The following is a 12,964-nucleotide window of genomic DNA, read 5'->3' on the forward strand; positions in this document are numbered from 1 at the left end:
TCCCTCCGTCTCAAAATTCTCGTCTTATATTCGTCTAGATACGAATGTATCTAATACTAAAACATGACTTCCCTCCGTCTCAAAATTCTCGTCTTATATTCGTCTAGATACGAATGTATCTAATACTAAAACATGACTTCCCTCCGTCTCAAAATTCTTGTCTTATATTCGTCTAGATACGAATGTATCTAATACTAAAACATGACTTCCCTCCGTCTCAGAATTCTTGTCTTATATTCGTCTAGATACGAATGTATCTAATACTAAAACATGACTTCCCTCCGTCTCAGAATTCTTGTCTTATATTCGTCTAGATACGAATGTATCTAATACTAAAACATGACTTCCCTCCGTCTCAGAATTCTTGTCTTATATTCGTCTAGATACGAATGTATCTAATACTAAAACATGACTTCCCTCCGTCTCAGAATTCTTGTCTTATATTCGTCTAGATACGAATGTATCTAATACTAAAACATGACTTCCCTCCGTCTCAGAATTCTTGTCTTATATTCGTCTAGATACGAATGTATCTAATACTAAAACATGACTTGATACATCCGTATTTAAACAAATCTAAGACAATCTCTCCAAAAATAAGGCAAAAGTATGCGGGCAATCCTGAGTCTAACTTGCAACAATCAGCTAACAGCATGTACAAAAAACAACAAAGTCATCTTCGGTCAAATAGATGCCAACGAACGACAAGCTGTACAAACCAACAAAGTACACCATCTCAACAACAATGACCACAACCAATGCCCGCACTCATCCCACAACAGACAGTAAGTAGCATGGGATGGATGATGAGCACAATCTCTCTCAATCTGACTATAAACAAACAGTGCACAGCACCAGCCAGTCAACAAATTTAACCGCCATTCGCGGGAAATGCTTCATGTACACTACAAAATTATGATGCTAACATCATTATCATCATCTCCTCGCCGAGTTGCCATGTCTTTGGCTGCGGAAATAGCTGAGAAGAGCTTGCGCCTGCACCCGGTAAATTCAATTTCTTAGCAACAGAAAAAAATAAAATCCTTCCAGTTGTAGATAAATTTTGTAATAGGAACTTAGTGGCAAACCTTTTCTCTTGCCCGAGGTGTTCCCGACTGTGACAGCGCGACTAGAGGAGGCACGGCGCCCTCTTGGAGAACTATGCTGCAGAACCTATTGCTGTTTGTGCATAGCTGAAGCAACGCCGCGGCAGCATTTTCTTTCCCCCGTGCCGAACCCAGCTCAACGACTTCGACGAGGGCTGGGATACCACGGGCCTGCCCGATTGCGGTCCTCCCTTCTGGTATCGTGGCAAGGTTTGCCAAGACGGCTACGGCTTTGTCGACCATACCAGCAGCAGGATCCATAAGCTCGACTAGGTACTTCACAGCATCAGCTTGCACAATGCGACCCTTGTTCTCATGGAGTATAGATAGATTGAACAATGCGGTGGCTGCATCTTTCTTCCCTCGCGGCGTCCCGTTTCCCAGCAAGTCCACAAGAGGTTTGACGGCACCAGACCGTCCAATCCTCACCTTGTTCTCTTCGATAACCGAGAGACTGAACAGAGTAGCCGCTGAATTCTCTTTAGCTTCAGGGTTCCCTGTTTCCAGGACATGGATGAGAGGATCAACAGCATCTGCACTCGCAATGGCAATCTTATTGTTGTCATTGATTGACAAATTGAGGAGGGCCGTCACTGCATTTTCTTGGATTTTGGCGTCTGTTGAATGAAGGAGACCAACCAGCAAGTTTATAGCCCCACAATTTGCAATGACAATCCTGTTCTCCATGTTGTGCTTAGCTAGAAGGCGGATCTCTGATGTTGCTGATCTTTGAGCTTCTATGGAATCGCTTCTCAAATCATCAATTAGCTTGCGTACCTGATTCTCGATGGCAGAAAGATCACCTCGGGCATCCATGGACGAGGGAGATGTTATTCTGGGGAATCCCCTGTCAGATGGTTGCCGCCGAACAAATTGCCCTCTCATGCGGAGATCACCCAATCTTGGGAGCATTACATTTTCCCTTTGAGGGGCGGAAGAGACAGAAGGCCCACCGTCAGCAACTTCTCCAGATGCATCACTACTGTAATTTGTCCTATCACCTGGAATCCGTACCATCCCATTGGCGTCGTCACATTCCCCATCAAGCTGACCGCTATTAGGAAGACTCCCATTAACAGAAGAACTGCCTACATGGTCCTGTGAATCACCGTCCAAAAGAGATGCTTGAAATGCTTCATCTGTCGATTGTTCTGAGGTTTGTACATTGGAACCAGCATGTCTTTCTTCCACACTAGATTCTCTTGCTTCAGAACTCGCAAGAGATAGCCTTGAAATATCTGGTGCAGAGCCATTTGCATAATCTGAAGACTGATTGGTGGATGCCTCATGGCCAGGACGATTCACAAGTGCATCAGAGTTCTGGTGGACCGCACTGTGGGAAGGAGATGCTCTATTCAGGCTTTTCATATACAGGTCAGCTTCTGGTGACCCAGGAATATTACCCCTACCAGCACTAGGATGTAGAGGGCTGTTGCCTGTGGCGCTCAAATCTTGAAGGGAGGAGGCTGCTGACGGAAAGTTCAACTTCAAGGATTTCACAGGATCAGGTAGCTTAATATCATGTGACTCACACCAGTTGGATATCAAAGCTTTCACAGTATAGTTAGGAATTAAATTAGAATGAGCAAGTCTTTGGCGTGTCTTCGGGCAGATAGTAAAACCTTCATCGAGCCACAACTTGATATAAACCCGCTCATAGGTCTGACCAGATGCTAAAATAACAGGATCAGACATCAGCTCCAGGGAAAGTGGGCAACAGAAATCAGCAGGAATGGGTACCCCGTTGATGTTAAGCAACTGTGTTTCCCTGAGAAGGCGCTCGTGCATATAGTTGACCATTGGAATCATCTCCTCAGCAAGCTCGAGTTCTTTATGGTTCTCACTTCGCATTGCCCTTGTTCTCAGATTCTCGAGGGATACAGCTTCCATGTATAATTCAAGGTTAGTTGACAGACTTAATGAACTTGATACTATCGACAGATTCTCGGGACTTTGTGTATCATTCCCATTTAACTTCGTTGCAACCTCCTTCGCCAAATCAAACATGTGCTCATAATTGATGTCCTGGAGTTTCTACAAGAAATCAAAAATCACAAATGACAAACATGAGCTGGATGCACAAGGCACATCAATGTAACAGATAGTAATGAAGTAATAACTAGCTATATAACAGATAAAGTCTAGAGTGGATTTTCCATTACCTGAATACAAATGCAAGCACATCCAGTCAGAGAAGGTAATAAAGAATTAGCAAGCTGGCACAATTGAAGGGAGCATCCCTGAATATCCGAGATCACTGATTCAATTTGCCAAACCTGTTTAATGTAAATAAAACATACTGAATCAGAAAAAGCAACATTTGTTGAGCAGCATTAGCTATATGACTTTTATGGCATTCATCAACCTGTGTTACCTAAAGAGCTATATTTTCTAATAAGACAAAGAACCAGTACCAAACAGAACTAGCTTAAATTACCATGAAGAACAAAAGGGCTCAAATTATTTGCATTGACTTCAAGGCTTAAGGGACATCCAGTGGCAAAAAGGACAAGTACTGGACCACAGCAGAAAATTGAGCGACTAACGAAACAAATGGGACGAGGTAACACCAGAAGAGTCAGAATACATAAGTCAAAGAAAATACGTCCAAGTACCTCCATAAGTGGCATATAATTTAGTACAGTTGTGTAGTTTATTTTGGGCTTATATGCTATTTCCCTTAAAGAATACCGCCTGCTGGAAAATCATGACATGAGTTACTAAAAATGTCAAATACTGCTGGTTAATCTTCTCACTGAAGTTTAGTGCTTGGATTGTTTACTAAGGACAATGATCAATGCACCAGCAACCTTTGAAGGTTATTTTACACAAGAATGAGATATTTATTCAGCATAGGAACTGACCCAACACAGTTAAGGTCAGTCTACAAGTGAACCTAACAAAAAATGCTTTAGGGCGCATTTGGTAGCCTGCATTAAGGCCAACCAGGCTCTGGCGGGCTAAGTAGCGAGTTGTTTGGTTGCCTGGCTCGCGCGTAGAAACTGGCCTGCACGAAACTTAAAGCGCCCTCAGCCTGGCTCGCCAGGAACGCTCAAATTGACCGTTTTTCCAGATGCAGGCTGGGCTTAGTGCAATTTACACTACGGGGAGGATGCTAGCTGGGCTTGATGCGGGCAACCAAACAACATGCAGATATGGCCCAGAGCCTGTACACACTGAACCAGGCTCCACGGGGCCAGGCTCCACTGAGAAACTAACCAAACACACCCTTAGCTAATGTAAGTGCATACTGTTATGGTTCAACCTGGGCAAGGGTTTGAACTCCGAGACAGAATAGAACACTCACCTCACCCAGCCACTGCAGGGCCAAATCCCTGCTCTTAGCAAGGTACTGAAACTTAGTTGAATGATTGAATTACTAACTGGTTGACAAAAAATAGTTACACGGTAGCAATTTATATAGGCAACTGACTTGATACATAAGCCGGATCATAGTACGAACTCTTTACAGATCCATAACTCCATCTTCCTAACTTAATAGGAATTTTCCTAGACTAAAAGGCCTGGCTGTATCCAACACAACTTCCTATCGCTAAGCATGTGTTAGCCTATGACTACACAAATCTGCAGTTGTGCACACATAAGGCTGCTATCGAACATTTAGGCTGAGCCCAAACTGTTCACACTGCTTGTTTGCTACTCCCTCCGTTCCTAAATATATATCTTTGTAGAGATTTCACTACGGACCACATACGGATGTATATAAATGCATTTTGGAGTGTAGATTCACTCATTTTGCTCCGTATGTAGTTCATAGTGGAATCTCTACAAAGACTTGTATTTTGGAACGGAGGGAGTACATCACTGCTTGGCACAGGGCAGACTACTTATATGCAGTTTCAACAGAGAAAATTTCAATTATCAAGACCCCTGAGTTATACACTGTGGCATCCATCAGATTTTGCACTACATTTTAATCAATGGAACCTGAGGGACATATGTTATTTTGTTGATGCAAATGTCAGCCAGCAAAAAAGAAGATTAAATTAAATGGTCACAGTGGAGCAGACACTGGTCACCAGCAAATGCATGTTAAAGGAAAAATTCTGCAACATAACAGGCACCACCTAAACAAAGCATTGCAAGGTGGATAGACCGATTGATTTACTTCAATTAACTTAATTATGAGGCATCATATATGAAACGGTAGTGTGGATAAATGAAATTTGGAAATATAAATTTGTCTCAGGTGTACGTACAAAGTATATTTTGCTGGTCGTTTGGTGCCAGTTCCCAATAAGCCCTGAAGCTTCATTTATAGCAGTATCAAGCTCCCTTAACACATCATTGAGTTGCTCTTCAGGAGACTTGCATATATCTTCTATGAGAGGGCTCACGATGCTTGATATATCGCATACATTTTGGCAGTACTTCTGAATAGGCTTGGGCCTTGCAGTAGAGCCATCAGAAGTCAAGGCAGTAAGGTGCGAGATACTATCAAGCAGAGTCCTCGGTGAGAAATCTTCCATCAACCCTGTGAAAAGATCCATATGTTTAGAAGTAAGAATTCATAACTCGCCAATAGCAAGATCCATCCTTATATATTGGTGAATATGCAGTAGTTGAGTGTGGCTTTATGAAGCATTAGAGCTTCCCATAGAAACAAAACATTATGTGCATATAAGTGCTGATCCTAACTACCTGATTAGCTAGGTTAAAACAAGAAACACAAGTTATGTATTGGCCCATTTTCGCCTGCACTTTGATTTACCATTGGAGATTCAATTAAATGTATTCTGGTACAACAATGACAGTTTAGTGTAGACTGTGTGCAATCATGACGCAAGGGCATGCGTTATTTGGGTGAGTATCGCATGCCATGGTCAAGGAATATTAAAAGCACCAACAAGCCAACAGAGAATTAGCAAGTAGTGCAAATAGTAAGAAGTACACAACAAAGAATACTGGAATCTCCGGTTCAGTGCAGTGACCTACCTTCCCCTTTAGTATTGCTCAACCCAAGTACAAACATTAATTCCCGTCTAGCGTGCAGTATTAAGGGTATCAGGGTATAGCCTAATAACACATGGCATCCAGAGAATAGTAGTGCTGAAACGTGTAATTAAATGTAGTCCATAAACGCGACAAAAATTAAGCAGGGGGTGAGGGAAGCCACTAAATTGCGCAGGGACATGAGCTGGTTGCCAGTTCAATTATGAACGTGATCATCTAAACTACGCCACCAAACGCAAACATACACCAGCACAGAGTACGCCGGTTGCCAACTCAGTTCAGAATGTAACCATATAAGGCAAACGCACTCCAGCATAGCCGGCTTTCCAGGAGATGTCCCTACTTCACAGCGCACAGAGGCACAGCAAAGTGAATGAGGGCATCTAGAACTGTAACGGTTATCACCACCCAAAACTGATAAAAGGGGTACACCAACCAATTCAACAAGAACCACGTAGGGAGCTGGGGGGTAGCCGTTCATTTGCGCGGGAACATGAGCCGGTCGCCAACTTGAATTAAGAACATAATTAATCATCCAAGCTGCGCCAGCAGCACGCATTACATGAAAATGATCCAGCTCCACGGCGCGCGAAAGCATCCCCGCGTCTTTGCTCTCACGGTGAATGCAGGCGTCCACTGCATCTACCGCCTTAACGACTAGTGCACCAAAATTTACATATAAGGAGGCATTGAGAACCCTGAGCACGGGAACCAACCAGGGGCGGATCTAGGCGAGGATGTGCGTGCGCTAGCAGGAATCGTGGAGGTCCACCCGCAGGGTGTACACCAATCAGTAGACGAGGACAACCTGGCGCCTCAGAACCCAACCGCCACGCACTAAGCTACCGGACCAGACCCATCCATGGCGCCGGAGCAGCTAGCACCTACCCTACCCTAGCATACCATACCCTAAAGCGCAATCCACCCTGGGTTCGAGCTGTCGGTCGGGAAAGCCTCCCCGCGACGCCACGAGGCCAGGCAAAGGGGGACCCGGGCAGCGGAGTTACCTGGACGGCGCGCCGGCGCGGATCAGCTCCGACGAAGGCGGGCCGCGGCACCGAGACGGCGGCGGCGGATCTCGCGGGGGAGAGTCGGGGGCGGTTGGGGGCGGGGTTGAGGCGTCGGCGGCAGGGTCCGGCGGGCGGCGGAGAGGGGAGATTTGGGGCGGCCGCGTTGGTCTGGTCTGCGGCGGGTTGGTGGGTCAGCACAGCAGCGGGAGGGAGGGAGGGAGGAAGGAGGAAGAGGAGAGGAATGGTGCTGGGGAGAAGATGGTGGAGGTTTGGGGGTGTGGACGCGAAATCGCACGCTCTTTGACCGTTTCAGCCGTGGACCTCGTCCGTCCCACATCTTATTTTTTCCTCCTTCCCTCCGGTCCACCTGGAGTTTCTTCTCCTTTCCTTTCCTTTTCTATGACCTTGTGCTTCTTCTTCTTCCTCCTCCTCTTACGATCTTATAAGAGGAAATGCATCTTCAGCCGCGCCCCCAACAAGGCTTGTCAGACGATTTTTCGGCCGCCGGTGCTAAAAAATCGGTCCAGTCGCGTCCCCAAAGGCTCAATTTTCGCCGACTCGGGCAGAAATTGGCGTCGGCGGACCCAGACCGAACCCGGCGCGCTGGGGGTACCGGCCGAATCGTTTTTGGCGCGGAAGTCGGCGGGCCCTCCTTGGCAGCGACTCAGATCTTCTCGCCGCTTTGTCGTCCTCATCGCCTCGGTTCCCGCGGCGAATCAATGCCAAAGCTGCCGCGCCGATCAGCCTCCTCCATTGATGCCTCACGGGCGGCGCAGTGAAGACCGGACGATGCGTGTTCCTCGCCCGCCACGCGTACGCGCGGCGCCTCCGCCTATATAAGTCATCCCCCAGTGCGCCGGTGACGCACAGCATACCTGGCCAAACGGGCTGGCCCGGCATGTGCTAATCGTGCCTGGCCCAGCACGGCCCGCCATGACACGTTTAATAGTCGGGCCGTGCCGTGCCGGCCCACGGGCGCTGCTCCTTGGCCCAGGCACGGCCTGATTAGTAAACGGGCCGGCTGGGCTGCACATATTTAGCCTGTTGGGCTGTTTTTTAGCCTATTGGGCTATATTTTAGATATAAATATATTTAAAAAATCTGAAAATTATATAAAAAATTTAAACGGGTCATGTCGTGCCGGCCCGCGTGCCCAGGCTCCAGGCCCAGGCATGGCCCAAGGCGTGCCGCGTGCCGGGCACAGCCCGTTTAGCCCGTGCCGTGTCTGGCCCATAGCGGGCTGGACTGTTTGGCCCGACCCGTTTCGCCAGCTATAACGCACAGACTCCCCATCGCCGATGCCCCGTTCCTCCCCCGTCCCTCCCTCTCCTCTCGCCGTTCCACTTCAACCATGGTCGAGCGCTTCCCAGGCGACGGCGCGGCGGCGAACGGCTTCGGCCGCCGCCACCTCCACGAGGACGAAGCTCGGCTCCTCTATGAGGCCGAGTACCCGGTCCCGCCGGACATGCGGGTGCCCGGGGCGTGGAGGATCAGCGCCGGCGGGGTCCCTGTGCCACCACCGCCCACCGGAGCGGCGCAGCGTGCGGAGATCGCGTGTATCCGCGCCTCTCTGCCTCATGCGGCGAGGGAAGGCCCACGGTACGTCCCCGACAGCCCGCTGTGGGAGCCCTACTTCCGCCGTCGCCACGCCGAGCAGCTCGAGGCCATCAACGGCGTCGTGCCCTCTGGGAGGCTCAACTCCGAAGGCCGTCGCCGATGGTGGGGCGTGCCCGGCCGCACGCTGGAGGCCGTACTTGAGTACATCGAGGGCGGCAACACGTCCAGGCTGGAGTACCCCTCTCCCCCGTCCTTCTCCCGCCGGCGTGGGAGCTCGTGGACGCCGAGGCGCATGGACCGGGGGCATCCTCCTCCTCGTCCGGTCACTTGACCTCTCCCTGCCTCCGCCCCGTCAAGCCGGAGCCCCAGGACACGCCGGTCAGCCACTGCACCCGCAGCTCCGGCGTCCGCATCGCCGACTCCTCCCCCACCTCTAGCCGCCTCGTCCTCGTCAAGCCGAAGGCGGAGCCCGGCTTCCCCGCAGAGTACGAGGCCATAGTCCGGCGCGGCTTCTTCGGCGAGGAGGCCCTAAAGTGGACGCGGGACGACTACCTTCGCGACAAGATGGTCCGGCAGCGCCGAGCCCTGGAGGAGATAGCCGCCCGCAAGCGTGGCCGCGAGGACGAGCACGGCGTGGTGATCCTCGACAGCGACGAGGACAAGGACGCCCCCGGACCGTCCAACCCACCGCGCCAACCTGGGAAGGGGTGCAGCAGGGACGGCGGCCGCGGAGGAGGCGACGATGACGATGACGGCGGCGACTACAAGAAGTTCTACAGGCTCCTCGGCATGTAGAGCTTCAAGGGCGGCGCGCGGCGAGGAGCGGCGAGGGCAACGGCGGGCCGCGGCGAGAGTAGCGTTTTTTTCCTTTTTTATAAAATATTTTAAATATGTATGAACTCGCCGAAGTTTGGATGAATTTGCAACTAGGTTTTCAAATAATTCGTGGGCGCCGCGACTGGGGGGAATCACGCCTCCAGCACGCGGTTTTCGCCGGTGCACCCCAGGGGCGATTTTTAGCGCCTCCGGAGGAGGCAACGGCTGAAGATGCTCTCACTATCTACCTTGGTTGTACCCTCGTAGGTTTCGGTTTGCTCATTGTTGTACTACTACTCACGAAAAATCTTCGAGCACCAAGGACAGCAACGTGTGTAGCCGGTTGTTCTCGCTATGCAGATGCTGGTCTGGGTTTGGCCTCGCCGTGCCGTCGGAGAAGTCGTGGCTGCTAAAAAAACATGTCGACCGGCCCGCCACGACAAGTGTGTCCCTTCCCTTGTTTGTCTTTCGGTAACGTTGGAGATGAGACGGCGGTGCCTCCTCGGTCAAACCACTTTTGCACAACGCTCTAGCCGAATCAACTAGCCTTCAAATGTCAGCCGAATCAACGTTTTGCAAACACAAGGTTTTCTAAACGGCGATGAAAGTGGACCCAGTCCATGCAATGTAAGTTTATAGTACTCTCTCCTCATCATATTATCTGACTTGATGGAATTAGAAATCGAGAGAAAAGGAACTATTCGGTGTACTGTCATGCGCTCCACCCTCTTCTCCTGCAGCGGCCATGGTAGAAGCATGGTCAGATACGACGACTAACAAGACTGTCATGGGACCATTATGAACTAAAAGTTCCCCAACTATCTTCTTTGAACGATCTACTCGTTGATTCTTCTACGCCCCCCCAGTCTCATGTGCGGTCGACCCCCTTTGGGGAACATGCACTCTATGGTTCCTATATCATATGATTTGCATGGTCATTAGACCAAGTAAATTTTACATTTATCAGTTCTAGTCCCAATAGGTTGTTATTTTCAATATTAAAGTGAAAAGGGTAATTTCTCGCAGTTTCATGTGTGTTCTTTTTAGCCATCTTCCAAATGATATTTTAAAAACCCTGACATCCTAGGGAAAACCTGACAAAAGTACAATGTACACATACATCGCAAACTCGAGCAACGGGTAAGCAAGAATTCCTCCTCTTTCTTATCCTCTTGAACAACGCCATAAACCCCACAAAAAAGGAAAGAACAACATCATAAACAACAAGACTCCATCAAAACCATCACTTTTGATTTCTTTACAAAAACACCCAAAATGTGCATTATATTATATTTGAGCAAGATTAAGAAACGATAAGTAGAATGGCGCAGGACATCTATAACACACGTTGCAAAGATGCCCGGAACAAAAATGAATATAGAAGTTCACATAGAGCACCACCTTCATCCCTGTTGTCTTCTTCACCGCGCTTTCTCCTACCATCTCCGCCGCGGCAAACACAAAAGGAAAACATAAGATCAACATGCATGCCCAAGGCGTCGCGAGCACGAGCTTTGGAATTTGTAAGAGTGACCCGTCCGAAAGGGAGTCTCAAGATATATGAGAAAGAGCATAAGTCTGGGGGTGTCTCCTCGTGTACTGCTGGCCACCATCATCGTCATACGAAGAGGAGAAGGTGGAGCAAAGACAACCTTGGCGGCAAGGAATGTAGCGTCATCCCTCGCCAACACAGCTTCACGAACCTTACACACTGATGTCGGCCGCGGGAAAAACCTCCACTGGTGTTTGACACACCACAGGAAGACGGTCCGCGTGAAAAAATGACCTTATTTGAACTCCAATGAGAAGACGTCTCACCGCCCCGGAACAAACACAAAATCTAACCCGAAAACAAACGTAAGCCCTCCAGCCGACGTGATATAAACTATAAGGGACCGTCTATTCGTCAGGTGCCTGAAAATATCACTTGCATCAGTCACTTCCATCCAGAGGCGTTAGATCTTCATCCAACGACTGGAACCAGATCGAGCACTGTTCATCCTTCTTCTACCTCGTGCAGCCGCCGACCAACCCAGGCCTAACCGCCAGCCTACGCCCCCGCTACCTGCGACTAGTGCTGCCTCGCGGCCCGCCATCCCCTCTACCTCCACCCAACGACGTGCTAGCCGCGCCCCGGTCATCCCTCTAAGCCCCACCCCAATGAACAATTCCGACGACCCTTCCCCCGCTACACACACATACACACACATCCTAGTTATGTTTTTAATTTGCTATCGCCGGCTCCTGCTCGTACACGGATCGGCCTTGCCGTGGCCGACGCTCCTCACGCCGTCCCCGCCTTGGGCCTCACGCTGCGCTTTGCAAAAATGTGACTGGCGTCACCAAAACTTGATTTTATTGAGGAGTCCAAAATCTTTTCCTAATCTATCCCTAATAATAAAGCACGGATTGACTCCGTGGATTCACCGTCACAATACGCTTCTTCCCGTAAATTTACGTTTTCAGTTTTTTATTCAATATTATCCAAGGTGGTACTAATCTATCTCTATATCCCTGCACGAGCCAACGATCGATCGCTAGCAAGTCTCGTCAGGCCGATTGACAGCAAGATGGGCCGATAGCTCTCGCCACGCACGATTGACAGCCAGATGGGCCTTTGCTACTATGTGTGGATTCGAACACAGGACCTATGTGTCCAACGAAGACAAGCTAGCCATCCGATCAGCCAACTTTTCATGCTAATGCAAGGAGAGACTCTGTATATATCTATTGTGCTGCAGGTTGGCCCATCCATTCTGCGCAGCTCTACTTTGGCTGCTCCATCCGGCCGAAGGCCTAAGCGGGGCAGGATTGTGCCAATTTTAGAATCAGCCGCGTCTTTGCATCCGTTAAATAGTTCCACATCGTTTTCTTACAATGAAATCTACCAATTTATATATGTTACCAAGTTGAGGAACCAACAAGCCGCCTCAAAAATCAACAACCAGGGAGATTGGGATTGTAGCGATGAAGAGATGTACTCCCTCCGGTCCTTTTTAGTTTGCATATAAGTTTTGTTTGAAGTCAAAGCATCTCTACTTTGACCGAATTTATAAAAAAAAAGTATTAACATTTACGATGCCAAATCAATTTTGTTAGATTGATTACGAAATGTAGTTTCATGGAATATATATTTGGTATGGTAGATATTGATATTTTTTAATATATATTTGGTCAAACTTTGCAAAGTTTGACTTGACCCAAATTTAATATGCGGAGTAAAAAGGACCGGAGGGAGTACATTGTGTGCAATGAAATGAGGAGCCAATGGAAGAATGACCCGATGAAAAGTAGACTAACAATTTTTTTTCCTACATAGTGCTTCTATGCACCACTTCTTCCGGTTGTCATGTCTCATATCAAGATCTTTTCTTTTGTATAGCACACATGCACATGGGATAACTCATAATGCAATATCTCAATTACTTATGCAATTTGATTGAGCTTTCCGACAAGATTGCCAATGAAAAAAAAACAAGGTATAGAAAAAAAATTAATCAT

At 48.4% G+C, this 12,964-nt stretch overlaps 1 protein-coding gene across 2 annotated transcripts; it reads right to left on the reverse strand.

Annotated features, from left to right (window-relative positions):
* Positions 1-656: 656 nt before the first annotated feature.
* PUB4 (RING/U-box superfamily protein with ARM repeat domain-containing protein) lies at positions 657-7,341 on the reverse strand. 2 transcript variants are annotated; one of them, XM_087514362.1, is made up of 5 exons: positions 7,088-7,341; positions 5,327-5,601; positions 3,269-3,382; positions 1,089-3,140; positions 657-996 (listed from the first exon to the last, which is right to left on the reverse strand). In XM_087514362.1, the coding sequence occupies exons 2-5, from the start codon at positions 5,594-5,596 to the stop codon at positions 937-939; spliced, it is 2,496 nt and encodes an 831-aa protein (XP_087370488.1). In that variant the 5' UTR covers positions 5,597-5,601; positions 7,088-7,341; the 3' UTR covers positions 657-936. The 2 variants fall into 2 exon arrangements, with proteins under 2 accessions (XP_087370488.1, XP_087370487.1); XM_087514361.1 differs by lacking the exon at positions 7,088-7,341 and having other exon boundaries at positions 5,327-5,632.
* Positions 7,342-12,964: the final 5,623 nt, after the last annotated feature.

The sequence above is a fragment of the Triticum urartu genome, chromosome 3A (assembly GCF_056163025.1).
Source record: "Triticum urartu cultivar PI428250 chromosome 3A, HENAU_Tu73, whole genome shotgun sequence".
NCBI lineage: Eukaryota > Viridiplantae > Streptophyta > Magnoliopsida > Poales > Poaceae > Triticum > Triticum urartu.

What these genes read in the sequence shown, in the direction of transcription:
- PUB4 (XM_087514361.1), bottom strand. Translation starts at nt 5,617, where the DNA reads ATGGATCTTTTCACAGGGTTGATGGAAGATTTCTCACCGAGGACTCTG. An exon ending in GTGCTTGCATTTGTATTCAG is followed by an intron (nt 3,141 to 3,268) that starts GTAATGGAAAAT and finishes GATTTCTTGTAG; the next exon opens with AAACTCCAGGACATCAATTA. An exon ending in CACCTCGGGCAAGAGAAAAG is followed by an intron (nt 997 to 1,088) that starts GTTTGCCACTAA and finishes TACCGGGTGCAG; the next exon opens with GCGCAAGCTCTTCTCAGCTA.